This window comes from Hylobates moloch, unplaced genomic scaffold (genome assembly GCF_009828535.3).
Source record: "Hylobates moloch isolate HMO894 unplaced genomic scaffold, HMol_V3 SCAFFOLD_5, whole genome shotgun sequence".
Lineage (NCBI taxonomy): Eukaryota > Metazoa > Chordata > Mammalia > Primates > Hylobatidae > Hylobates > Hylobates moloch.
In genome coordinates this window covers 99,581,853-99,608,816 of record NW_026652280.1, presented here as the reverse complement: position 1 = coordinate 99,608,816, position 26,964 = coordinate 99,581,853, and the positions used below count along the sequence as shown (strand labels likewise).

Sequence of the window (26,964 nt, the reverse complement as noted above, 5' to 3'; positions counted from 1 at the left end):
CACTGCAAGCTCCGCCTCTGGGGTTCGCGCCATTCTCCTACCTCAGCCTCCCGAGTAGCTGGGACTACAGGCACCCGCCACCACGTCCGGCTAATTTTTTGTGTTTTTAGTAGAGACGGGGTTTCACCGTGTTAGCCAGGCTGGTCTCGATCTCCTGACCTTGTGATCCACCTGCCTCGGCCTCCCAAAGTGCTGGGATTACAGGCATGAGCCACCACGCCCAGCCTTTTTTTTTTTTTTCTAGACGGAGTCTTGCTCTGTCGCCCAGGCTGGAGTGCAGTGGCACGATCTCGGCTCACTGCAAGCTCTGCCTATCGGGTTCACGCCATTCTCCTGCCTCAGCTTCCCGAGTAGCTGGGACTGCAGGCTCCTACCACCACGCCCGGCTAATTTTTTGTTTTTTTAGTAGAGATGGGGTTTCACTGTATTAGCCAGGATGGTCTCGATCTCTTGACCTTGTGATCTGACTGCCTTGGCCTCCCAAAGTGCTGGGATTACAGGTGGGAGCCACCGCGCCTACCTTTTTTTTTGTTTGTTTTGTTTCGTTTTTGTTTTTTTAGACTGAGTCTTGCTCTGTCATCCAGGCTGGAGTGCAGTGGCACAGTCTTAGCTCACTGCAACCTCTGTCTCCCAGGTTCCAGCGATTCTCGTGCCTCTACCTCCCGAATAGTTGGAATCACAGGCACCCACCACCATGCCTGGCTAATTTTTGTATTTTTAGTAAAGATGAGGGGTTTCACCATGTTGGCCAGGCTGGTCTTGAACTCTTGACCTCAAGTGATCCGCTCGCCTCAGCCTCCCAAAGTGTTGGGATTACAGGCGTGAGCCACCATGCCTGGCCAATTTTTTTGATTATTAGTAGAGATGAGATCTTCCTATGTTGCCCAAGCTGGTCTTGAACTCCTGGTTTCCCAAAGTGCTGGGATTACAGGCCTGAGCCACCATGCCCAGGCTCCACTATGGAACTTTAGAACATTTTTTATCACCCCCAAAAGAATCTTATCAGTAAGTTGCTTTCCATTTCTTCCTCCCATTGCCTCTCACAACCACTAAATCAGTTATGTAATTAATAAGCAAATTATGGACATTTCATGTAATTGAAATCATACTATATGTGGTCTTTTGCAACTGTCTTCTTTTACTTTGTTTTCAAGGTCTATCCAGTTGTGTCATGCATCAGAACTTTGTTTCGTATTGCCAAATAATATTCTATTATATGGCTATACCATGTTATGTTTATTCATCAATTGATGGACATGTGAGGTATTTCCACTTTTTGGCTCTTATGCATAATACTGCTATGAACATTTGTGTACAAGTTTTCTGTACACTTGTTTTTATTTCTCTTTTATACCTGAGAGTGGAATTGCAGGTTCATATGGTAACTCCATGTTTTACCTTTTGAGGAACTGCCAAACTTTTCCAAAGTGGCCTCACCACTTAAAAAAATCCCAACAGCAGCATATAAGTATACTAGTTTTTCCAGATTCTGTCCAACACATGTTATTATCAGTTTTTTGAATTTCATCATTCTGGTGGGCGTGAAGTGTTACTCACTGTGGTTTTCATTTGCATTTTCTTAATTTTGGGGGACCAGCCTCAACACCACCCGTAGGGTATCCGAAGTCAGGTGGCAACAAAGGAATGAGAAGAGACAGGCTAAGTGTTCATAAAGGTGGGAGCCAAGGGGCCAGTTGCAAAATGGAGGCTGCAAAAGGCCCAGAGTTCTGGTCTCCACACTATTTATTGAGTACAGTCACTTAGATCTAAGAAGCAGATGTTCAGGGCGAAACAGTCAAAGGGAAGCAGTACATCATACACATAATCTGTAGCAGTGGCGGTTTAAGTGAATCTGCTTTGTGCTCAAACAGCATATCTTTAGTTGGCTGGTGGGAATGGGCTTGACTAGGAGCCTGCATATCTAGCCACTTTCCAATGCTTCAGAGGAGCATCTTTCTTCTTGAGCACGGTGTTTATAGATAAGAGAGCAGGTTGTGCTCAGAGCACGGGAACATAATGGCGATAAGAAGGCTTTCCTCCTCAGAGGCCTCTTGTGGCTTTCCACAACTTATCGTCCCATATTTTTATGGCCAGTTTATGCAGGCACCCTGTAAGCCTTTACTTGTTTGTGTTGTGTGGTCTCTCTCCAGAGGCATCTTCCGCATCTGCAGACTAAAAGCAAACAGCATAAACAGATACACTTTTTTTTTTTTTTTTTTTGAGATGGAGTCTCGCTCTGTCGCCCAGGCTGGAGTGCAGTGGCGCAGTCTCGGCTCACTGCAAGCTCCGCCTCCCAGGGTTCACGCCATTCTCCTGCCTCAGTATCTCCGAGTAGCTGGGACTACAGGCGCCCGCCACCACGCCCGGCTAATTTTTTGTATTTTTTTTAGTAGAGACGGGTTTCACCGTGGTCTCGATCTCCTGACCTCGTGATCCTCCCAAAGTGCTGGGATTACAAGCGTGAGCCACCGCGCCGGACCTAACAGATACACATTAAAACAAAATTTGCAATAGTTGATTCTCCAATGGTCTTAATCCACTTAAGAGGATTTACGTTTGAAAGTCCATCAGCAGCTCCAGTGAGAATGTCAGTCCCAGGCAAGAGAGTTAAATGAGCCTGAGATGCTTTAAAAACCTGTTCCTTTAATTTGGCTATATTCAGTGTAAAATTTCTATCCCTTCCTTCCAGATTATGTCTAACATTTTCCCAGTGATGTTCAGTAGCATTATATGAACGGGGAGTTATGCAGAAATCAGAAGTATTCTGATCACATTGCATTTGCAATCGATGCTCTAAGTTTATTATATGATCTCTCATCCAGATAACAGTCTGTCAAGATCATTTATTTGATTTGCCAATTGTTGGTCTATCTGGGTCTGAGAATTCCACAATTTTGAGGAATTCTTTTGCCAATTATTTACATATCCTGCAGTTTGAACAGATGAGTGTAAAGCAATTCCAGCAGCCACAGCAGTTAGCTGTGACTGCAATAAGGCCCATAATGACTGCTATAAGGGTAAAAATAAATCTTTTTGTTCTGGTAAACACTCCCTTTAACATTTCTGTGAGGATATGAATGTGGAAGGAGAGGCCTTCCAAGGTCTGTTGAGGGAAACCGGTATCTAAACTCCTCTAGCCCTCACCAGCAACACAGATGTTTTCACACCAAACATGGAATCAATACAGGTGAAAGGGCAACAGTTTTGACAAGTAATAGTTTGAGAATTAGGTCGAATATCAATATTTCCGACCATCAACATAAAAGGAGGCTTGACACAGCTCTGAATGGGCGCCATTTGGTTGGAAGAAAACTGATACACAAATTGAAGTCTCTTACCTTTTCCCTCAAGATAATATTTTTCTTCCCAAACCTGAATATGAGATTGGGCCATCATTAACTTCCATAATTTGGGATGTTCAGGGCCTATTATTTGATTAATCATTTTTGGATGTGGGTCGGCTGTACCAAAATTGGTCGAAATTATGGGAAACTGGGCACGTTTTTCAGTGTAAATAGTGTCATCTCTTTGATAGTATAGTTCCTGTTTTAGTCCTGTCTTGCATCTATCATTCTGATTGGTACAATTAACTGCAAAGGTCCCCTTAGGGGACCAATCAATGACGATTCCACAGGAATTATTTTGCATTACCACAGCGTGATCAGAGATGCAATCCTGGCCAGGAGTGGTGGCTCACGCCTGTAATCCTAGCACTTTGGGAGGCCGAGGCCGGCAGATCACCTGAGGTCGGGAGTTTGAAACCAGTCTGGCCAACATGGAGAAACCCTGTCTCTACTAAAAATACAAAATTAGCAGGGTGTGGTGGCACATGCCTGTAATCCCAGCTGTTTGGGAGGCTGAGGCAGGAGAATCCCTTGAACTTGGGGGGTGGAGGTTGCAGTGAGCTGAGATTGAGCCATTGCACTCTAGCCTGGGCAACATGAGCAAAACTCCGTCTCAAAAAAAAAGAAAAAAAAAAGAGATACAATCCTTTCAAATCAATATTTCTAAATCCTTTGACCGTTGCTGAGGTTGTTGACACCTCTCTTTTCTGGGCTTAAACTGTTACAATTGAGCTGAACTCTGTGAATGATCTGGGCTCCATCCAGAAAATAAATGATAGGATACGGGTCTTTGATTATGACCTGGAATTTTAACTAGCCAATGCTGTCCGTAGTCTTTTAGGCAACTGACAGCCGGCCCTATGCAAAGAGGAGGGGAACTGATAACCCATGGACACATTTATTAACATTCCTTCCTCCTCTGGGTGAGAGGGCCCTTGAGTATCTGTAGGCTCAGGCATCCAAACACTATTATTAACATAAGCCTCAACGGGGGGTTCCAGCCATGTGACAGGCCTAATTAAAGGCGGAAATGGGACGTGTGCCCAATAGGTATAATTTTGGTCTGCTGTAGCCACAGGGAGACTTACTGCCACAGTAATTACCGCAATCTAGCTACCATCAGGTTACTCGAGGTTAGTGGTTTTTGTTGTGTTTTCAGGTTTTCTTCTGCAAGGTGGGTCAGCCTCTTGATCTGTCCCCAAGTTGGTGGGCTCGCTTGATGGGTTTTGTTGGTCTTCATCTGGTCGGCTGAAATGTTCATTCGAGCCATCAGGCGTGCTAGGGGTGGAGATCTTGGTTCCAAAATACTTTTCTCTTCTTTGGAATTTTGCTCATGGTAGAGTTTAAGATGTCTTGTAGGTACCCAAACTGGAAGCTGGTTTTCTTCTGGGGAAATACAAACAAACCCTCTTCCCCATGTTATAACTCTCCCTCTTTCCCAGGTCTTTGTTTTAAAGTCCTTCCACCACACAGGTTTTCCTGCATGAACATTTACCTTCTGTCCTGTTAAATGCTGTTCAGCTGCTATAGTAACCTGATTCCGGAAGATGTTCAAAAAATTTAAGGTAACAAGAGCCAATTGTAACTGCATATGAGGGGTGGAATATTCCCTATCTCCCCCTATTTTCTGTTTATGTAATTGCATTTTTAAGATTCAATTGGCTCGCTCAACAATCACTTGCCTTTGAGAATTATAGGGGATAACCATACTGTGTTCAATGATCTGTTGTTTTAAAAATTTTTGGAAAGATCTACTACAGTAGCCTGGTCTGTTGTCTGTTTTTAATTTTTGTGGAATTCCCATGACAGTAAAACGAGAAAGCAAGTGTCTTTTTTTTTTTTTTTTTTTTGAGACGGAGTCTTGCTCTGTCACCTAGGCTGGAGTGCAGTGGCGTGATCTCGGCTCACTGCAAGCTCCGCCTCCCGGGTTCACGCCATTCTCCTGCCTCAGCCTCTCCGAGTAGCTGGGACTACAGGCGCCCGCCACCACGCCCGGCTAATTTTTTGTATTTTTAGTAGAGACGGGGTTTCACCGTGGTCTCGATCTCCTAACCTCGTGATCCGCCCGCCTTGGCCTCCCAAAGTGCTGGGATTACAAGCGTGAGCCACCGTGCCTGGCCGCAAGTGTCTTTTTTTATGTGTTGTAGTCTGGCCGGTTTGGCAAGTAGACCATATAAAATGAGAATATGTATCTATGGTCACACGGACATAAGAAAGTTTGCCAAATGCAGGAATGTCGGTGACGTCCATTTGCCAGATCATGCTAGGTGCCAACCCTCGAGGGTTAACACCAGTTCCTTGATGCGGTAGTTGCAGTGCCTGGCACTGAGGACAATGTTGTACAATGTCCTTGGCCTGTTTCCACATAATTTGATAGTTGTTTTTAAGTCCTGCTACATTAAGGTGTGTTAATGAGTGGAAAGTTTGGGCATCAGTAAGTATGGGGGAAACCAACAAGTCAGCTTGCTCATTAGCCTCAGTCAATGGTCCTGGAAGATTGGTATGTGCTCGGATATGAGTTGTATAGAAAGGAAAATCCCGAGCACACACAGCTGTTTGTAAAGAGTTGAACAATTGATAAAGCTGTTTATCAATAATATATTTAATTAAGGCAGTTTCAATATGCTGAATAGCTTATACAACATAAGCTGAATCTGAAACAGTATTAACTGGCTGATTAAAATCTTCTAATACTGCAATCATTGCCTGTAATTTAGCTCTTTGGGCTGAGGAAAAGTTAGTGTGGATAACTTCATCACAAGGTCCCACATATGCCGCTTTCCCAGTACTGGAGCCATCAGTAAAAACAATCATGGCTCCTTCCAAAGGGGCATCACGAGTAATTTTCAGAAGAACCTATGTAATTAATTTTAAGAACTGGAAAATTTTATTTTTAGGATGATGATTATCAATACATTCAATAAAGTCTACTAAATTAACTTGCCATGTAACTGAGTTAATAAATGCCTGCTTAATGTGACTTTTATTTATTGGAACTATAATCTTATTGGGCTCAGTGCCATAAAGTTTAACAATTTGCATATGAGCTTGTCCAATTAAAATTGTGATCTGATCTACATATACTGTAAGTGTTTTCATGGTATTATATGGCAAAAAAGACCATTCAACCAAATCATTATTTTGAACAATAACCCTTGTTGAGGAGTGTGAAGTAGAGAACACAATGAATTGAAAAGGCAAGCCTGAGTCAATCCTACTGACCTGGGCTTGCCGAATTTTTTTTTCAATTACTCTTAACTCATTCATGGCCGTGGTTGTTAATTCTCTTTTACTGTGTAAGTTGGAATCTCCCCTCAATATTGAGAAAATATTAGACATAGCATAAGTAGAAATTCCTAAGGTGGGCCAAATCCAATTAATGTCTCCTAACAATTTTTGAAAATCATTTAAGGTTTTTAAATAATTTTTTCTAGGCCGGGCGTGGTGGCTCACGCCTGTAATCCCAGCACTTTGGGAGGCCGAGGCGGGTGGATCACAAGGTCGGGAGATCAAGACCACGGTGAAACCCCGTCTCTACTAAAAATACAAAAAAAATTATCCGGGTGCGGTGGCGGGCGCCTGTAGTCCCAGCTACTCTGGAGGCTGAGGCAGGAGAATGGCGTGAACCCGGGAGGTGGAGCTTGCAGTGAGCAGAGATCGCGCCACTGCACTCCAGCCTGGGAGACAGAGCGAGACTCCGTCTCAAAAAAAAAAAAAAAGAATCTTTTCTGATTTGAACCTTTTGACGCTTAATGGCTCTATCTTGTACTTGTATCCCCAAATATTGAAAAGGAAGAGTTGTTTGAATTTTGTCAGGTGTTATAAGCAATCCAGTGTTTGTAATTGCCTTTTGCAAAGATGAATAACATTGAATAAGTTGGTCTTTATTTTTTGTTGCACATAGTATGTCATCCATATAATGAATGATGTAACAATCTGGAAATTGTTCTCTAACAAGCTGGATAGCTTTGCCTACAAAAGTTTGACAAACTGTGGAACTGTTTAACATACCTTGGGGTAAAACCTTCCAATGATATCTGGCTGCAGGTTCTTTGTTATTAATGGCAGGGATAGTAAAGGCAAATTTTTCCAAATCTGCCTCTGCTAAAGGAATTGTAAAGAAGCAGTCTTTTAAATCTGTAATAACAAGCAGCCAGTCTTTAGGGAGCATGGTGGGGGATGGGAGCCGTGGTTGTAAAGCTCCCATCCGTTGCATTACAGCATTGACCTCTTGCAAGTTGGTCAGCATGCGCCATCTACCGTACTTTTTTTTAAATTACAAATACTGGGGAATTCCAAGGAGAGAAAGTGGATGAAATATATCCTTTTTCAGTAGTTTTTTAACTATTTCATGGAACGCCCCCAAGTTTTTCTGAGGGAGGGGCCACTGTTCGACCCAGACAGAATGCTGCAGGGTGAGCCTGAATTGCTTCTTCCCCATAGTGAACTGCAGGTTGGGCAGTAATGGGTGCGGCGAGCCGAGTTTCAGGCTCCTTCCCCCTGCACTCACTCGGCTGAGGAGGAGGTGGCCATTCTGGACATTTCTCTGAAGAAGCTGCAGGCTGAACAATTTTCTGCATAGGTTTGGGGAGACTGGGGGGATTGGTAGAAATCACCTCCGGTATCGGGGGAACCAGCCCCCAGTATTTCAACCTAGGTTCTTTTCTATTTTCCGTAAGTGTTGGCCAGTCTGAGAAATAAAGAGAAAGAGTACAAAAGAGAGAAATTATACAGCTGGGTCTCCGGGGGTGACATCACATTTCAGCAGGTTCCATGATGCCACTGAGCTGCAAAACCAGCAAGTTTTTATTATGGATTTCAAAAGGGGAGGGGTGTATGAATAGGGAGTGGGTCACAGAGATCACATTCTTCAAAGGCAATAAAATATCACAAGGGCAGAGAGGCAGAGTGAGATCACAAGGCCAGGGCGAAACTAGAATTACTGATGAAGGTCCATGTCCCGCTGGGCACATTGGACATTGATATTGATAAACAACAGGAAACAGGGTTTGAGAGCAGACAACCCATCTGGCTAGAATTCGCCAGGCTGGAATTTCCTAATCCTAGCAAGCCTGAGGGCGCTGCAGGAGACCAGGGCGTATTTCGTCCCTTATCTACAACTGCATAAGACAGACACTCCCAGAGCGGCCATTTTACAGATGTCTCCCTGGGAATGCATTCATTTTCCCAGGGTTATTCCTTGCTGAGAAAAGAATTCAGTGATATTTCTCCTATTCGCTTTCTGAAAGAAGAGAAATATGACTCTGTTCTGACTGGCCCCACAGGCAGTCAGACTTTATGGTTATCTCCCTTGTTCCCTGAAAATCGTTGTTATCCTGTTCTTTTCAAGGTGCCCAGATTTCATATTATTCAAACACAAATGCTTTACAAACAATTTGTGCAGGTAACGCAATCATCACAGGGTCCTGAGGCGATATACATCCTCAGCTTACGAAAATGACAGGATTAAGAGATTAAAGTAAAGACAGGTATAGGAAACTATAAGAGTATTGATTGGGGAAGTGATAAATGTCCATGAAATCTTCACAATTTATGTTCAGAGATTGCAGTAAAGGCAGGTGTAAGAAATTATAAAAGTATTAATTTAGGGAACTAACAAATGTCCATGAAATCTTCACAATTTATGTTCTTCTGCCATGGCTTCAGCCGGTCCCTTTGTTTGGGGTCCCTGACTTCCTGCAACATTCCGGACTCTCCCTTTTTGTTAGTACTTGGTGTAGAGGCAGTTCAGAGTCCTGATCATTAAACTCCTGTCTCTCCTCCTCTGACTCAGCCTCATCATCTATCTGAAAAGGCTCCAGTGCTGCATGCACCAATGACCAAACTGACCAAACAGGCAAAGGAATTTCCTTTCCCTTTCTATGTGCTCTTTTAAGGTCCTTTCCAATTCTTTCCCAATCTTTCAATTCCAAAGTTCTCTGTTCCGGGAACCAAGGGCAAAATTGTTTCACATCATAAAACAAATCCATAAGATTTTTCGTATCAACTTTTACGCCACTACGCTTCAAGAGCTGCCGTAGCAAGCTCAAATACATGGCGTACTTTCAGTTTGTCCCATTTGTGTCCCTAGCTTTCTCTGAGTGCCCCGCTCACCTGTGGAGCTTTAAAACTTTTTCGTCCTCGGGAGTCCTTTGTCCGTCGGTCCTCCATTTCACATGCTTGAGCGTTCCTTCACCGGATTCTTTCAGGCCTCACGTTGGGCGCCAGAATGTTGGGGACCAGCCTCAACACCATCCATAGGGTACCCGAAGTCCGGTGGTGACAAAGGAATGAGAAGAGACAGGTTAAGAGTTCATAAAGGTGGGAGCCAGGGGGCCAGTTGCAAAATGGAGGCTGCAAAAGGCCCAGAGTTCTGGTCTCTACACTATTTATTGAGTATAATCACTTAGATCTAAGAAGCAGATGTTCAGGGGGAAACAGTCAAAGGGAAGCAGTACATCATACACGTGTAGCAGTGGCGGTTTAAGTGAATCTCTTTTGTGCTCAAACAGCATATCTTTAGTTAGCTGGTGGGAGTGGGCTTGACTAGGAGCCTGCATATCTAGCCACATTCCAATGCTTAAGAGGAGCATCTTTCTTCTTGAGCACGGTGTTTACAGATAAGAGAGCAGGCTGTGCTCAGAGCATGGGAACATAATGGTGATCAGAAGACTTTCCTCCTCAGAGGCCTTTTGTGGCTTTCCGCAACTTATTGTCCCATATTTTTACGGCCAGTTTATGCAGGCACCCCATGAGCCTTTTTCCCAACACTTAATGACTAGTAATGTTAAACATCTTTTCAGGTGCTTCTGGGCCATTTGTATAACTACTCTGGAGAAATGCCTACTCAAATATTTTTCCGTTTCTTTTTTTTAATTCGAGGCAGGGTCTTACTCTGTTACCTGGGCTGGAGTGCAGCGGTGCGATCATAGCTCACTGCAGCCTCAAGCTCCCAGGTCCAGGTGATCCTCCCACCTTAGCCTCCCAAGTAGCTAGGACCACAGGCTCACACCACCACACCTGGCTAATTTTTTAAATTTTTGGTAGAGGACAAGGTCTCATTATGTTGCCCAGGCTGGTCTCAAACTCCTGGACTTAAGCAATCCTCCCGTCTCAGCCTCCCAAAGTGTGAGAATTACAGGCGTGAGCCACTGCACCTGACCCTTTTGCCTATTTTTAAATTGAGTTGCCTTTTTTTTTTTTTTTTTTTTTGAGACGGAGCCTCTCTCTGTCACCAGGCTAGAGTGCAGTGGCATGATCTTGGCTCACTGCAGCCTCCACCTCCTGGGTTCAAGTGATTCTCCTGCCTCAGCCTCCCCTCTAGCTGGGACTATAGGTGTGCACCACCATGCCCAGTTAATTTTGGTATTTTTGGTAGAGACAGGGTTTCACCATGTTGGCCAGGATGGTCTCAATCTCTTGACCTCATGATCCGCCCGCCTTGGCCTCCCAAAGTGCTGGGATTACAGGCATGAGCCACTGCACCCGGACTTGAGTTGACTTTTTATTGTTAAGTTGTAAGAGTTCTTTATATATTATGGATATAAGTTAAGTTCTATGTGATTTGCAAATATTTTCTCCCATTCTGTGGGCTGTCTTTCACTTGATGGTATCCTTTGAAGTACAAGTGTCTGATTTGGATAAAATTCAATTCTCCATTTTTAGATTTTTTGCTTGTGCTTTTGATTTTATAGTTAAGAATCCATTGCATAACACATGATAATGAAGATTTACTTTCTTCTGTAGAAAATTAGAAAACTTGGGCTGGGCCCCGTGGCTCACGCCTGTAATCCCAGCACTTTGGGAGGCTGAGGCAGGTGGATCATGAGGTCAGGAGATCGAGACCATCCTGGGTAACACTGGGAAACCCCGTCTCTACTAAAAAAAATACAAAAAATTAGTTGGTCATGGTGGCGGGTGCCTGTAGTCCCAGCTACTCGGGAGGCTGAGGCAGGAGAGTGGCATGAACCCGGGAGGCAGAGTTTGCTGTGAGCCAATGAGCCGAGATCACACCACTGCACTCTAGCCTGGGGGACAGAGCGAGACTCTGGCTCAAAAAAAAAAAAAAAGAAAAGAAAATTAGAAAACTTGCCCCTGCAAGTTTTATCCTTGGAGCTCTTATGAGTAGGTCTATGATCTATTTTGAGTTCATTTTTGTGTATAATGTGAGGTAGGGGTCCATTTTCATTCTTTTGTGGGTGAATTTCAGGTTGTCCCAACAGCATTTGTTGAAGACACTATTCTTTCCTCACTGAATTGTCTTGGCATCCATGTTGAAAATCAGTTGACCAGGCCAGGCGCGGTGGCTCACGCCTGTAATCCCAGCATTTTGGAAGGCTGAGGCTGGTGGATCACGAGGTCAGGAGTTGAAGACCAGCCTGGCCAAGATGGTGAAACTCCGTCTTTACTAAAAATACAAAAAATTAGCCAGGAATGGTGGTGGGCACCTGTAATCCCAGCTACTCAGGAGGCTGAAGCAGAGAATTGCTTGAACCTGGGAGGCAGAGGTTGCAGTGAGCCAAGATGGTGCCACTGCATTCCAGCGTGGGTGACAGAGCAAGACTCCGTTTCAAAAAAAAAAAAAAGAAAAAGAAAAATCAGTTGACCATGATATAAATGTATGCCAATACCACACTATCTTGATTACTGTAGCTTTGTAGTAAGTGTTGGAATCAGGATGTATGAAGCCTCCAAATTTGTTCTTTTTCAAGAATACTTGGGCTATTCTAGGTCTATTGCATTTCCATATGAATTTTGAGATTATCCTGTATATTAGTCCATTTTCATGCTGCTGATAAAGACATACCCAAGACTGCGTAATTTATTAAGAAAAAGAGGTTTAATGGACTCACAATTCCATGTGGCTGGGGAGGTCTTTTTTTTTTTTTTTTTTTTTTTTTTGAGACAGAGTCTCGCTCTGTCACCCAGGCAGGAGTGCAGTGGTGCAATCTCGGCTCACTGCAAGCTCCACCTCCTGGGTTCACGCCATTCTCCTGCCTCAGCCTCTCCGAGTAGCTGGGACTACAGGCGCCTGCCACCATGCCCGGCTAATTTTTTGTATTTTTAGTAGAGACGGGGTTTCACCGTGGTCTCGATCTCCTGACCTCGTGATCCGCCCGCCTCAGCCTCCCAAAGTGCTGGGATTACAAGTGTGAGCCACCGCGCCTGGCCTGGGGAGGTCTTACAATCATGGCAGAAGGCAGCAAGGAACAAGTCACATCTTACATGGTGGCAGGCAAGAGAGCATGAGAGCCAAGCGAAAGGGGAAACACCTTATTAAATCATTAGATCTTGTGAGATGTATTCACTATCACATGAACAGTATGGGGAAACCGCCCCCATGATTCAGTTATCTACAATGGGGTCCCTCCTACAACACATGGGAATTATAGTACCTACAATTCAAGATGAGATTTGGGTGAGGACACAGCCAAACCAAATCAGCTTGACAAGTTTTTTCTTAAGACAGGGTCTTGCTCTGTCGCCCAGACTGGAGTGCAGTGGCATGATGTTGGCTCACGGCAACCTCTGCCTCCTGGATTCAAGCAATTCTCCTGCTTCAGCCTCCTGAGTATCTGGGACTACAGGTACCCACCACCATACCCAGCTAATTTTTTGTATTTTTAGTAGAGATGGGGTTTCACTGTGTTAGCCAGGATGGTCTCGATCTTCTGACCTCGTGATCTGCCCACCTTGGCATCCCAGAGTGCTGGGATTACAGGTGTGAGCCACTGCGCCCGACCTAGACTTTTTTAACTTGAAAACTAGTGAGGGCCAGGCATAGTGGCTCACGCCTGCAATCCCAGCACTTTGCAAGGCAGGGCAGGAAGATCACTTGAGGCCAGGAGTTACAGACTAGCCCAGGCAACATAGCCAGACCCCATCTCTATAAAAATGAAAAATTAGCCACCAGGTGGTTGCACGTGCCTGTAGTTCCCAGTTACTTAGGAGGCTGAGGAAGGAGGATTACTCGAGCCTAGGAGTTAGGGGCTGCAGTGAGCCTAGATTGCACCACTGCACTCCAGCCTGGGCAACAGACTGAGACCCGATCTCACAAAATAATAAAGTAGTGAGGAAATACTGAAGAATTTTAAGCAAGACTTCAGTGGAGAAAATGTTTAAGTCTGGATGCTGGTAGATCATTTATTTTAATTTGGGTTCAAGATGATAGTGTCCTAGAATGGAAGCTGATTACACGTTCTGACCATCATTTCTCATAGTGTCTATAACATAGGCAAAATAATAGCTCCAGTGTCCACAGGCATGCCTATGGAAAGAAGTGCATCTGGACCATGTCATACACTCCTTCCTCTCCAGTACCCAGCCTGTTTCCTAGTCCACAGCTCTTACGGTAGTGGTTGTGCCAGGGAGCATTGAGAAGATCTGGGGAGCACAGTGGGGCAGGTCAAATACTATGGGAGTGACATTGCACTCTAGAAAAGGAGCCCTGAAATCCCACAAGTAAAAAGGCAGGCAGGCCAGTAGAGACCATCCCAGTCTTATTCACTACTGTAGACTCTATAGTGTGGGCATGTGGAAGCATGTCATATGCTTCTTGAATGACTGAGTTTAGGAGTGCTTTGGCATCTTCATTAAATAGTATGGCTGGGCACGGTGGCTCACACTTGTAATCCCAGTACTTTGGGAGGCTGAGGCAGGAGGATCACTTAAGGTCAAGAGTTCGAGAACAGCCTAGCCAACATGGCGAAACCCTGTATCTACTAAAAATACAAAAATTAGCTGGTGTGGTGGCGAGCGCCTGTAGTCCCAGGTACTTGGGAGGCTGAGGCAGGAGAATTGCTTGAACTCGGGAAGTGGATATTGCAGTGAGCCGAGATCATGCCACTGTGCTACAGCCTGGGTGACAGAGCAATATTCCATCTCAGAAATAAACAAACGAATCCAGTATATTTAAGGCCAAGTGCGATGGCTCATACCTGTAATCCCAGTACTTCGAGAGGCTGAGGTGGGAGGATCACTTGAGTCCAGGAGTTCAAGACCATCCCTGGCAACATAGTGAGACCCTGTCTCTACAAAATAAAAAAGCCAGGCACAGTGGCACGTGCCTATAATCCCAGCTACTTGGGAGGCTGAGGTGGGAAGATCGCTTAAACAGGGGAGTTCGAGGCTGCATTGAGCTGTGATTGTGTGCCACTGTACTCCAGCCTGGATGACAGAGCAAGACTGTGTCTCAAGAAAAATAAAAAATGTGATAAAGTTGAAGCAGAGCATGGTGGCTCACACCTGTAATCCCAGCACTTTGGGAGGCTGAGGCAGGAGGATCACTTGAGCCCAGGAGTTCAAGACCATCCTGGGCACCATAGCAAGGGTTATGTCTACCCAAAAAAAAAAAAATTTTTTTTTTTTTAATGTGCCAGGCAACGGCACCTATATTCCCAGCTACTTGAAAGGCTGGGGCAGGCGGATCACTTGAACCCAAGAGTTTGAGGCTACAGTGTGCCGTGATCTTGCCATTGCACTCCATCCTGGGCAACGGAGCGAGACCCCGTCTCAAAAAAAGAAAAAAAAAGAAATAAAAACGGAAAGGAAATAAAATTAAAGGAATTTATGTCATTCTCTCTCTCTTTATTTATTTTTAAATGTTATTTATTTATTTATTTGGTTTTTTGAGATGGAATCTTGCTCTGTCACCCAGGCTGGAGTGCAATGGCGCAATCTCAGCTCACTGCAACCTCTGCCTTCTGGGTTCAAGCGATTCTCCTGCCTCAGCCTCCTGAGTAGCTGGGACAACAGGCATGCACCACCATGCCAGGCTAATTTTTTATATTTTAGTAGAGATAGGGTTTCACCATATTGTCCAGGCTGGTCTCGAACTCCTGAGCTCAGGCAGTCCATCCATCTCGGCCTCCCAAAGTACTAGGATCACAAGTATGAACCACTGCACCTGGCCTCTTTTCATTTATTTATCTATTTATTTATACCAGATCAGAGTGTATCATGCAGGCTGGAGTACAGTGGCATGATCATAGCTCTTTAACACCTGGCCTGAAGTGATCCTTTTGCCTCAGCCTCCTAAGCAGCTACGACTACAGTCCTGCACCACCATGGCCAACTAATTAATTTTTTTCTTTTGTTTGTGGAATTGGCGGTCTTCCTATGTACCCAAGCTGGTCTCAAACTCCTGGGCTCAAGCAGTCTTCTCATCCCAGCCTCCCAAAAGGCCGATACTACAGGCGTGAGTCACCATGCCCAGCTTATGTGATTCTCTTGACTATACTATAAATTCCTTGACTATAAGATCAGGGACAATAATAGTTTGTTCACCATTCTATTCACAGAGCCTGACACACAGTAGGTGCTCAGTAACTGTTGGGTTAATTGGTTGCAACTCTATGGTTGTTATTATTGTTGCTTTAAAGATTTGGGTTGTGAAAGGTGTGTCTGGGTGCGGTGGCTCACGCCTGTAATCCCTTTGGGAGGCTGAGGTGGGAGGATCACCTGAGGTCAGGAGTTCATGACCAGCCTGGCCAACATGGTGAAACCCCGTTTCTACTAAAAGTACAAAAATTAGCTGGACGTGGTGGTGTGTGCCTGTAGTCCCAGCTATTTAGGAGGCTGAGGCAGGAGAATCGCTTGAGCCCGGGAGGCAAGGTTCCAGTGAACTCCAGCTTGGGCGACAGAGCAAGACTTCGTCTCAAAAATAAATAAATAAATAAAATAAAATAAAGAAAGGGGAAAATGATAGCCAAGGCGGCTGGGTGTGGTAACTCACGCCTGTAATCCCGGCACTTTGATAGGCTGAGGCAGGTGGATCACCTGAGGTCAGGAGTTGGAGACCAGCCTCGCCAACATGGTGAAACGCTGTCTCTACTAAAAATACAAAAATTAGCTGGGCGTGGTAGCTGGCATCTCTAACTTCAGTTACTCAGGAGGCTGATACAGGAGAATCGCTTTAACCCGGGAGGTGGAGGTTGCAGTGAGCTGGGATCATGCCATTGCACTGCAGCCTGGGCAACAAGAGCAAAACTCCATCTCAAAAAAACCAAAACAAAACAAATAAAAAAAATTTATAATAGGCTGGGCACGGTGGCTCACACCTATAATCCCAGCACTTTGGGAGGCTGAGGCAGGAGGATCACAAGGTCAGGAGATCGAGACCATCTTGGCTAACACAGTGAAACCCCGTCTCTACTAAAAATACAAAAAATTAGCCGGGCGTGGTGGCGGGCACCTGTAGTCTCAGCTGCTCGGGAGGCTGAGGCAGTAGAATGGCGTGAACCCGGGAGGCGGAGCTTGCAGTGAGCTGAGATCGCGCCACTGCACTCCAACTTGGGCGACAGAGCGAGACTCTGTCTCAAAAAAAAAAAAAAATTATAGCCAAAATGAACTAATTAATTACATAGACATTTAATTCAGTTATTCTATAACTACTGGATATTGAGAGTTACATTTAAGTATTTTAAACCTCTTAGCTCCAAAAGATTCAGGCTTTTAAATATTTCCTGTATACAAAAAAATGAATATAATACACACGATATGAAAATAATAAATTCTCATGTATCCATTATCCAGTGTTAGTAATAGTTTATTATCAATTTCCTTGTGTGCCCTGCCCCAATCTTCTTCCCTTTTCTTTCTCTCCAGAAGTAACCATTATTCTAAATGTTGTTTTTATCATTCTCTTGCCTTTTTCAGTTTTCCTATTTATATCCCCCAAATAATTAATGAAGCTTTTTGGTTTTGAATTTTGTATGTTATATCACGCCAGATGTAATAGTGTTCACTCAGTATTCATTTTTGAGATCCGCGTTGATGCATGCAATGGTAATTTTGTCATTTAATTGCTTTCTAATATTCCATTTTATGACTGTCTCTATCTACTGTTCTACTATGGGACATTTGGTTTTTCTACAGTTTTTTTTATAATTCATACTCTGCTAGTATGAACCTCTTTATATATATTTCCCAGTGCACATGTAGAAGTGTTTTTGTTTTTGTTTTTGTTTTGAGACAGAGTTTCACTCTTGTTGCCCAGTCTGGAATGCAATGGCGCGATCTCGGCTCACTGCAACCTCTGTCTCCCAGGTTCAAGGAATCCTCCTGCCTCTGCCTCCCGAGTAGCTGGGATTATGGGTGTGCACCACCACGCCCAGCTAATTTTTTGTATTTTTAGTAGAGATTGGGTTTCACCATGTTGGCCAGGCTTGTCTTGATCTCCTGACCTCAGCTGATCCACCTGCCTTGGCCTCCCAAAGTACTGGGATTACAGGCTTGAGCCACCACACTTTCAACTTTTTGTTTGTGCATTTTCAACTTTGCAAAGATAGTGTATTTATAGTTTAATTGACATGTATGAAAGGTGAATACAATGTAATGTTTCACAGCCTATTTAACATTTGCTATTGTCTGACTTTTTAATTTTCTTTTTCTTTTTTTTTTTGAGACAGAGTCTCACTCTGTCACTTGGGCTAAAGTACAGTGGTGTGATACCAGCGCACTGCAACCTCTACCTCTTGGATGCAAGCAATCCTCCTGCCTTAGCCTCCAGAGTAGCTGGGACTACAGGTGCCTATCACCACTCCTAATTTTTTTTTTTTTTTGAGACAGAGTCTCGCTCTGTCGCCCAGGCTGGAGTGCAGGGGCATGATCTTGGCCCACTGTAAGCTCCGCCTCCCAGTTTCATGCCATTCTCCTGCCTCAGCCTCCCAAGTAGCTGGGACTACAGGCGCCTGCCACCACGCTCGGCTGATTTTTTGCATTTTTAGTAGAGACGGGGTTTCACCATGTTAGCCAGGACCGTCTCGATCTCCTGACCTTGTGATCTGCCCACCTCGGCCTCCCAAAGTGCTGGGATTACAGGCGTGAGCCACTGTGCATGGCCTCCAACTAATTTTTTAAAATATTTTTTGGTAGAGACGAAGTTTTACCATGTTGGCCAGGCTGGTCTCGAACTCCAGACCTCAAGTGATCTGCCCACCTTGACCTCCCAAAGTGCTGGGATTACAGGTATGAGCCATTACACCTGGCGTATTTTCTTTTTTTTTTGAGGTGGTCTCACTCTGTTATCCATGCTGGAATGTAGTGCATCTCAGCTCACTGTGACCTCCACCTCCTCCCAAGCTCAAGTGATCCTCCTGCCTCGGCCTCCCAAGGAGCTGGGACTACAGGCTTGCACTACCATGCCCTACTAATTTTTATATTTTTTGTAAAGACATGGTCTCACTTTGTTGCTGAGGCCAGTCTTGAACTCCTGGTCTCAAGCAATCCACCCACCTCAGCCCCAAAAAGTGTTCCTCCCAAAGTGTTGGGATTGTACGTGTGGGCCACTGTGTCCCACTTGACTTTTTTATTTTCCCAGTATGATGATTGTGAATGGTATCTGGTTTTCATCATTTTAATTAGCATTTCCCTGATTTGTAGTGAGGTTCAAAAATCTTTTCATGGGTTCACTAACCTTTTGTGTTTTGTTTTCTGTGAAATGCCTGTTCATGCCTTTTGCTCATTTTTCTTTATGAAGCTGTAGGCATTCTTTATATATTCTAGATATTAATACAGATTATTAATCCCTGTTAATCTGTTGTCAGTTTTCCATGTTGCAAATATCTTTTCCATTTGTGGTTTACCTTTTCACTTTTTTTTTTTTTTTTTAACAGTGCAAGGATGATGCTGAAAGGAATAACAAGGCTTATCTCTAGGATCCATAAGGTGAGTCCTGACTGACCTGAACACTGTGCATACTGCCTTTAGCTTCCCGGGTTCTTGTTTTTAGATGGATTCATTGTATCTAGAGTGAAATGCTCTGGAAAACTTCATATTTAACAGGTTTCAATAGAATAATTGTGCTTGAGAATTTACCATGGGATAGGAGAATTAATGTTTTTCTAGAAAACATAAGTAAGTTTGACTGTAATTATCTTTATTAACTCTATTTCTCTAGCCAACTAGAGAATGGTTATCATCCCTTAATGAAGTATTTAAAAGAAAAACAAGTTTCCAATTTACAGCTTTAGCATCTAAAATAGAATAAAAAATAAAATTGTACATGAAAAAGACCATTCTGCTGGTTTACTTCATTTTTTCACTTATTTACCAAATAGTTTTTCAGTACTTTCTTTCTTTCTTTTTTTTTTTTTTTTTTTTTGAGACGGAGTCTCTCTCTGTTGCCCAGGCTGGAGTGTGCAGTGGCGCAATCTCAGCTCACTGCAACCTCCACCTCCCGGATTCAAGCTATTCTTCTGCCTCAGCCTCCCGAGTAGCTGGGACTACAGGTGCTTGCCACCATGCCCGACTAATTTTTGTATTTTTAGTAGAAACGGTGTTTCATCATATTAGCCAGGTTGGTCTTGAACTCCTGACTTTGTGATCAGCCCACCTAGGCCTCCCAAAGTGCTGGGATTACAGGCGTGAGCCACTGTGCCTGGCCTTCGGTACCTTCTATATGGCAGGTATTCAGAATTCTAAGATGCCTCATTTCACTAATAATAGTTATTATTTGTTGGGTATTATTATGTGCCAGGTACTACACTAAGTGCTTTGTTTTTTTAATCCTCGTGATCAACCCATGAACGAGAGAATATTCTTGTTTCACAGATGGAGAAACTAAAGATGAGATTGGCTAGGTAACTTACCTGAGGAAATAGCCTGTGAGGTTGCAAAGCCCACATGAGATGCCAGGTCTGTCTGACTTCAAAGCCTGTGGCCTAACCACTGTGCTTTATTGCATTTTATGGTCCATATTCTCCAGAAGTTACAGTCCAGTAAAGTCATGAAAAATGACTATTTCAGTATGGTGCTCTTGCAGCACCAAAGAGGAGCACCCGAGCTGGATTAGTCGAGTCAGTAGGAGATCCTGAAAGGCTCAGAACTGAGCCAGAAGGACTTGGTCATTTTCAGCTGATTTAATTACAGATTAGATTTCCTAGAAAAGGTGCCCTTCCTCCTGTATGGCTCTCCCTGCATGTGCCCCCTTCCCTCAGGCCTATATATTAATACATAAAATAACCCATTATTATAAAATGAAATGAAAGCAAGGATCAGCAGAGGGATGGATTCTGGACTCAACTGATCATATTACAAGGCTAAAATAAATTTCCTCTCTTGGTCGGGCGCGGTGGCTCATGCCTGTAATCCTAGCACTTTGGGAGGCCGAGGCGGGAAGATCACCTGAGGTCGGGAGTTTGAGACCAGCCTGGCCAACATAGTGAAACCCCGTCTCTACTAAAAATACAAAAATTAGCTGGCGTGTGGTGGCACACACCTGTAATCCCAGCTACTCGGGAGGCTGAGGTAAGAGAATCGCTTGAACCCAAGAGGTGGAGGTTGCAGTGAGCCAAGATCACACCACTGCACTCTAGCCTGGGCAACAGAGGAAGACTCCATCTCAAAAGAAAAAAAAAATTTCCTCTTTCTTAATAACAGACGAGAAAGACCTGAGGCTAGACTGTAGAGCGCTGTCGGTGAGGGAAAGTTTTGGTGTTTTTTTTTTTTTTTTTTTCTTTAGTTTGGTTCAGGGTGACTGTATTAGTCAGGGTTCTCTACAGGGACAGCACTAATAGGATAGAAGTATATATGAAGAAGTTTGTTAAGGAGTATTGAGTCACACCATCTGGCGAAGTCCCACAGTAGGCCGTGAGCAAGCTGAGGAGCAAGGAAGCCAGTCCAAGTCCCAAAACTTCAAAAGTAGGGAAGCTGACAGTGCAGCCTTCAGTCTGTGGCTAAAGGCCTGAGAGCCCCTGGCAAATCACTGTTGTAAGTCCAAGAGTCCAAAAGCTGAAGAACTTGGAATCCAGTGTTCGAGGGCGGGAAGCATCTAGCTCAGGAGAAAGATGAAGGCTGGAAGACTCAGCAAGTCGGCTCATCCCACCTTCTTCTGCCTGCTTTATTCTAGCTGCCCTGGCAGGTGATTAGATGGTGTCCACCCACACTGAGGGTGGGTCTGCCCCTCCCAGTCCACTGACTCAAATGTTAATCTCCTTTGGCAACACCCTCACAGACACACCCAGGAACAATACTTTACAGCCTTTAATCCAATCAAGTTGATGCTTAATATTAACCATCACAGTGATCTTCTAGATTGGCCCACAAATGCTCTTTCAGAAACTGCAGGATGTTCATTCTGGAACTATACAGAGGCAATTGTACAGATGGTTGTTTTCTCTGGAAACAACAGTCTACTTGAGTGATGTCATATATAAAACTTTAAGAACTAAAGATTCCATTTTGCTGTAGGCCAGGTGTGGTGGCTCACACCTGTAATCCCAGCACTTTGGAAGGCCGAGGCAGGCGATCACCTGAGGTCGGGAGTTCAAGACCAGCCTGACCAACATGGAGAAACCCCGTCACTACTAAAAATACAAAATTAGCCAGGTGCAGTGGCGCATGCCCTGTAATCCCAGCTACTCGGGAGGCTGAGGCAGGAGAATTGCTTGAACCCGGGAGGCAGAGGTTGCAGTGAGCCAAGATCACACCATTGCACACTCTAGCCTGGGCAACAAGAGCGAAACTCTGTCTCAAATGGAATCTTTTTTTTTTTTTTGAGACAGATTCCATTTTGCTAGCTTTTAATTTGCTTCAAAAAGTACCTGTAGTTTCAGCTACTTGGGTGGCTGAGGCAGGAGGATCATGTGGGCCCAGGAATTTGAGACTGTCCAGGGCAATATAGCAAGACCCCACCCTATGTCAAAAAAAAAGTATAACAGAAATGTCATCACATTACTGTAGAAATAGCACCACCTTGTGGCCCTTGAATAGTTTGTTTTCCACTCTGCTTTGTAAAGAGGCATGGTGCTTTCTCTCTGGTAGATAAAATTGAGTAGCGTTTAAGTAGTACTAGGATGTATTATTCAGATTGCTATGCTGAAGTAACAAGGCTTGTATTCTCAGTGGCCTAACACAAAGGATATTGTTTGTGTTGTGTGCATGTGTTTTGCTTTGTTTTTGCTGTTCCTATCTTTCAAAAAGGCTTTGCAAGCAAGATTGAAGTCTGGATGGAGGGACAAAAGTTTACCTTCTTGGGGATACATCACAACATATAGGTTTTAAGGTGGGGAGGGAGAGATAATTTATACCTCACACTTAATTGGCTCTGACTAGAATGGACACAATGACGCAAGTTATTTCCATTCGTAGGTCTTTAGCCAAAGGAATCACATGACCCCTCCCATTTCTGCAAGGGAGGCTGAGAAGTATAGAGAACGATTTGGATATTTGGATATTTCCCAAGCATTGCTGCTTCTGCTGTAATTTACATACATTCTCAGACAAAGCTGGAGCAACTCTAGTACTTGACAGTTACTTTATATTAAAATCTACAAGCAATGGTTCAGAAGTTTCTGTGTATACTTCATTAAGTTTCATATAGAGCATTTACTTTCCTTCGTGGATGCTCTCATTGCATGTTTTCAGTTTCAGATTCTTTATTCCAGGGCAAACTAAGTACTGGTAGTGTGTATTCAGAGAGGGAGATACAAAAATGAATAAAATCTGACCCCTTCTCTTCCAAGCGTGTAGCCTAGGAGACAAGCATGTATAAGATAACATGATACTTTTTTTTTTTTTAAATAGAAACAAACTTCGATGTCAATTCCAGTTCACCACCTAAAACTCTGTGACCTTAATCAAAATTACTCAGCTTCCCTGAACCTTGTCTTCCCCATCATAACACAGGGTTGATAATATTCTGCCTATCTTCTAGGACTTCTAGGTTTAAAACTAGTACATGTACAATACTGTATTGCCTAACATCTAATAGATACTCAGTTAACAGTAGGCATGAGTACAACTCAAGGCAGTGTAATAAAATTGCTGTGCAATACAAAGAGTGCTATTAACAGAAAGGAAAGAGAATTACTTTTGACTGGAGGTGTCTGGCAAATTTTCACTGAGGATGTGACATTTGAGTTGAGGCTTGATGAATGGGAAAGATTTAAATGGGGAGAGAGGGAAGTTGAAGTAGAATGAGCAGAAGTATAGAGGCATAAAAGTGACATGTTTTAGCATGGTCATGTGGTTATAAATGAAATTACAAAGGTGGGCTGAAGTCATCACAGTGGTCTAGATTGTTATACTAAGGAATTTGAGACTTATTTTGACATCGTTCTGAAGCCTTCTAAGCTTTTTAAAATTTTGGGTCGCAATGAATGCGGTGAGACGGAGTCTCGCTCTGTCGCCCAGGCTGGAGTGCAGTGGCGCGATCTCGGCTCACTGCAAGCTCCACCTCCCGGGTTCACGCCATTCTCCTGCCTCGGCCTCCCGAGTAGCTGGGACTACAGGCGCCCGCTACCACGCCCGGCTAATTTTTTGTATTTTTAGTAGAGACGGGGTTTCACCATGTTGGCCAGGATGGTCTCGATCTCCTGACCTCGTGATCCGCCCACCTCGGCCTCCCAAAGTGCTGGGATTACAGGCGTGAGCCACCGCGCCCGGTGCTTTTTAAAATTTTTTTATTGTCAGGGTCTCACTGTGCTTCCCTGGCTGATGTGGAACTGCTGCCCTCAAGCAGTCCTTCCACTTTAGCTCCCAAGTAGCTGGGACTACAGGAGTGGACCACCACACCTGGCTCCATTCAAGCTTTTATTTTATTTATTTTTTTGTTTTGTTTTGTTTTGTTTTGTTTTGTTTTTGAGGCGGAGTCTTGCTCTGTCGCCCAGGCTGGAGTGTAATGGCGCTATCTCGGCTCACTGCAAGCTCCGCCTCCCAGGTTCACGCCATTCTCCTCCTTCAGCCTCCTGAGTAGCTGGGACTACAGGCGCCCGCCACCGCGCCCGGCTAATTTTTTTTTGTATTTTTAGTAGAGACGGGGTTTCACCATGTTAGCCAGGATGGTCTCGATCTCCTGACCTCGTGATCTGCCCACCTCGGCCTTGCAAAGTGCTGGGATTACAGGCGTGCGCCACCGCGCCCGGCCAAGCTTTTAGATTAGTCGAAGGTTAAGCCTATTTTCGGGAAGGTGAAGGACTATGAAAGATGAAAAAATCAAAGATTTAGAGATAAAGATACAAGTTAAAATGTTATGTGTTGGCCGGGCGTAGTAGCTCACGCCCGTAATCCCAGCACTTTGGGAGGCTAAGGCGGGCAGATAGCCTGAGGTCAGGAGTTCCAGACCAGTGTGACCAACATGGTGAAACCCAGTCTCCACTAAAAATACAAAAATTAGTCAGGCGTGGTGGCGGGCGCCTGTAATCCCAGCTCCTGAGGCAGGAGAACCACTTGAACCTGGGGGCAGAGGTTGTAGTGAGCTGAGATCATGCCATTGCACCCCAGCCTGGGCGACAAGAGTGAGATTCTGTCTCAAAAAAAAAAAAAAGTGATGGGTACGATAGTCTTTCTCAACCTGTGTAGTGGGAATGTTAGACACATAATTTATATATGGAGTTTAGGATCATGTCATAAAATGGGTTTAAGTGTGAGGAGGGATGGTACAGAGATAACATATATTTTCTGCACTCAAAAAGCTGCTTGGTAGGCTGGGCATGGTGGCTCACGCCTGTAATCCCAGCACTTTGGGAGCCTGCGGTGGGAGGATCACCTCAGGTCAGGAGTTTGAGACCAGCCTGGCCAACATGGCAAAATCCTGTCTCTACTAAAAATTAGAAAAATTAGCTGGGTGTGGTGGCACACTCCTATAATCCCAGCTGCTCAGGAGGCTGTGGCAGGAGAATCACTTGAACCCAGGAGGCAGAGGTTGCAGAGAGCCAAGATTGTGCCACTGCACCCCAGCCTGGGCAACAGAGCAAGACTCCATCTCAAAAAAAAGAAAAAAAAACCCACAAAAAGCTGCTTGGTGAGCCAGGTGCAGTGGCTCACACCTATCATCCCAGCACTTTGGAAGGCCAAGGCAGGAGGATCACTTGAGCACAGGAGTTGGAGAGCAGCCTGGGCAACATAGCAAGACCCTGTCTACAAAAAATAAAAAAAATTAGCTGGGCGTAGTGGCATGCACCTGTAGTCCCAGCTACTTGGGAGCCTGAGATGGGAGCATGGCTTGGGCCTGGGAGTTTGAGACTACAGTATGCCGTGATCGTGCCACTGCACTCCAGCGTGGGTGACAGAGCAAGACCCTGTCTTAAAAAAAAGAGAGAGAGTGAGAAGCTGCTTGGTGAGACTATAAAATACTGGTAGCTTTCATATGATAATCTATTTATTAAGCAACTCCCTTATTACACTATCCATTGTATTTCTGTTCTCTCGCTTCTCCTGGCTGCATTCCCTAATCTTTTCCTCATAACACATCTTTTCACTTTCTACATAAGACTTGTTATCCTTAAGCTCAGTTTTGGGGTTTTTCACTTACCATTTTGTTAGATTTGTCTACTGAAATCCCTCCCTTCCCCTCCCTGTTGGTTCAGAGGTTTCAGTGTACAGTTCACTGAGTTGCCTATAGAGCAGTTTGCTTTCGCTTAGCTATGTATTTGACATACTCCCTTATCACATGTCTCTAATGAAAGATCCTTTATTCCAGGGCACAATTAGCAGGAAAATTGTTACAGGGCATGTAATTATAGCTGCCACATAGTGAGGAGCATTGCACTGATCCCCTGATAACTGAGGTGACTGACAGAGAATGAGAATTACACAGTTTTGACAAGCATTCATCGCTGTGCAAGCGCATTAAAAGAGCTTTCCTGCTGCAAGTTTGCTAATGGCTACGCTATGCATGCTCCTGAATAATCTCTGACAGGATTGTTTGTTTCCATATAGGACAGACCCCTGATAAGGCAATACACAGACTGGAACAGATATAGAATATGAATAATGTCATTGGACTTAGTGAATTTTAAATAATAACAGGGATCCTTTTTACATAGAAGAAAAATGTATGTTAGTGACATCCCTGTTGCAGACATGGCTCACCTTCTCAGTGTTTTGGCAAGCATAAAAAGTTTGATTGGCCAGGTGTGGTGGCTCAAGCCTGTAATCCCAGCATTTTGGGAGGCAGAGGCAGGCAGATCACCTGAGTTCAGGAGTTCGAGACCAGCCTGGCCAACATGGTGAAATCTCATTTCTACTAAAAATATAAAAAATTAGCCGGGTGTGGTGGCACGCACCTGTAATCCCAGTTACTCAGGAGGCTGAGGCAGGAGAATCACTTGAACCCGGGAGGCAGAGGTTGTAGTGAGCCAAGATCACGCCATTGCACTCCAGCTTGGGCAACAAGAGTGAAACTCCGTCTCAAAAAAAAAAAAAGTTTGATAACCCCATAACACTGAAATGGTTTCTCTTATAGTTGGACCCTGGGCGTTTTTTACACATGGGGACCCAGGCTCGCCAAAGCATTGCTGTTCACCTAGATAACCAGGTTCCAGTTGAGAGTCCAAGAGCCATTTCCCGCACCAATGAGAATGACCCGGTGAGTTACTAATGTGTATATGGGGTTTCTCAGGGCTTATGATTTGTGTTCCTATCCTTATTTTGCATAGGAAAACTGAAACTGAAAGAAGCTTAGTAGATTTGCATTTACTCAGATAGTGCACCTGAGATAGCACTCTGGAACCCAGATTCTCCCTGTCCCGGTCTGACACTGTGGTAACATACACTGGCCAGCTCCGTCCATACCTGCTCCCGTGTAATCCTGACTAGTGAATTCACCTAGTTCCACGGATTTTGCTGAGCATAGAGTTGTCGAATACTCAATACTTACTAAGTTTAATTTCTTACAGTT

The 26,964-nt window shown here is 44.3% G+C and overlaps 1 protein-coding gene across 6 annotated transcripts in view; it reads left to right on the top strand.

The window, feature by feature from the left end:
* The window catches only part of DAP3 (death associated protein 3), a 52,686-nt gene that overhangs the window by 1,989 nt on the left and 23,733 nt on the right, over window positions 1-26,964 (top strand). For 3 of the 6 annotated variants that reach the window (XM_032154293.2, XM_032154289.2, XM_032154290.2), the window contains exons 2-3: window positions 18,959-19,010; window positions 26,530-26,652. In XM_032154293.2, coding sequence (XP_032010184.1) covers window positions 18,966-19,010; window positions 26,530-26,652 — 168 coding nt within the window. In that variant the 5' untranslated portion in view covers window positions 18,959-18,965. Of the gene's footprint in view, window positions 1-4,847; window positions 4,910-18,958; window positions 19,011-26,529; window positions 26,653-26,964 lie in introns of those variants that run through there. The other 3 variants (XM_032154295.2, XM_032154296.2, XM_032154292.2) reach the window with 2 other exon arrangements.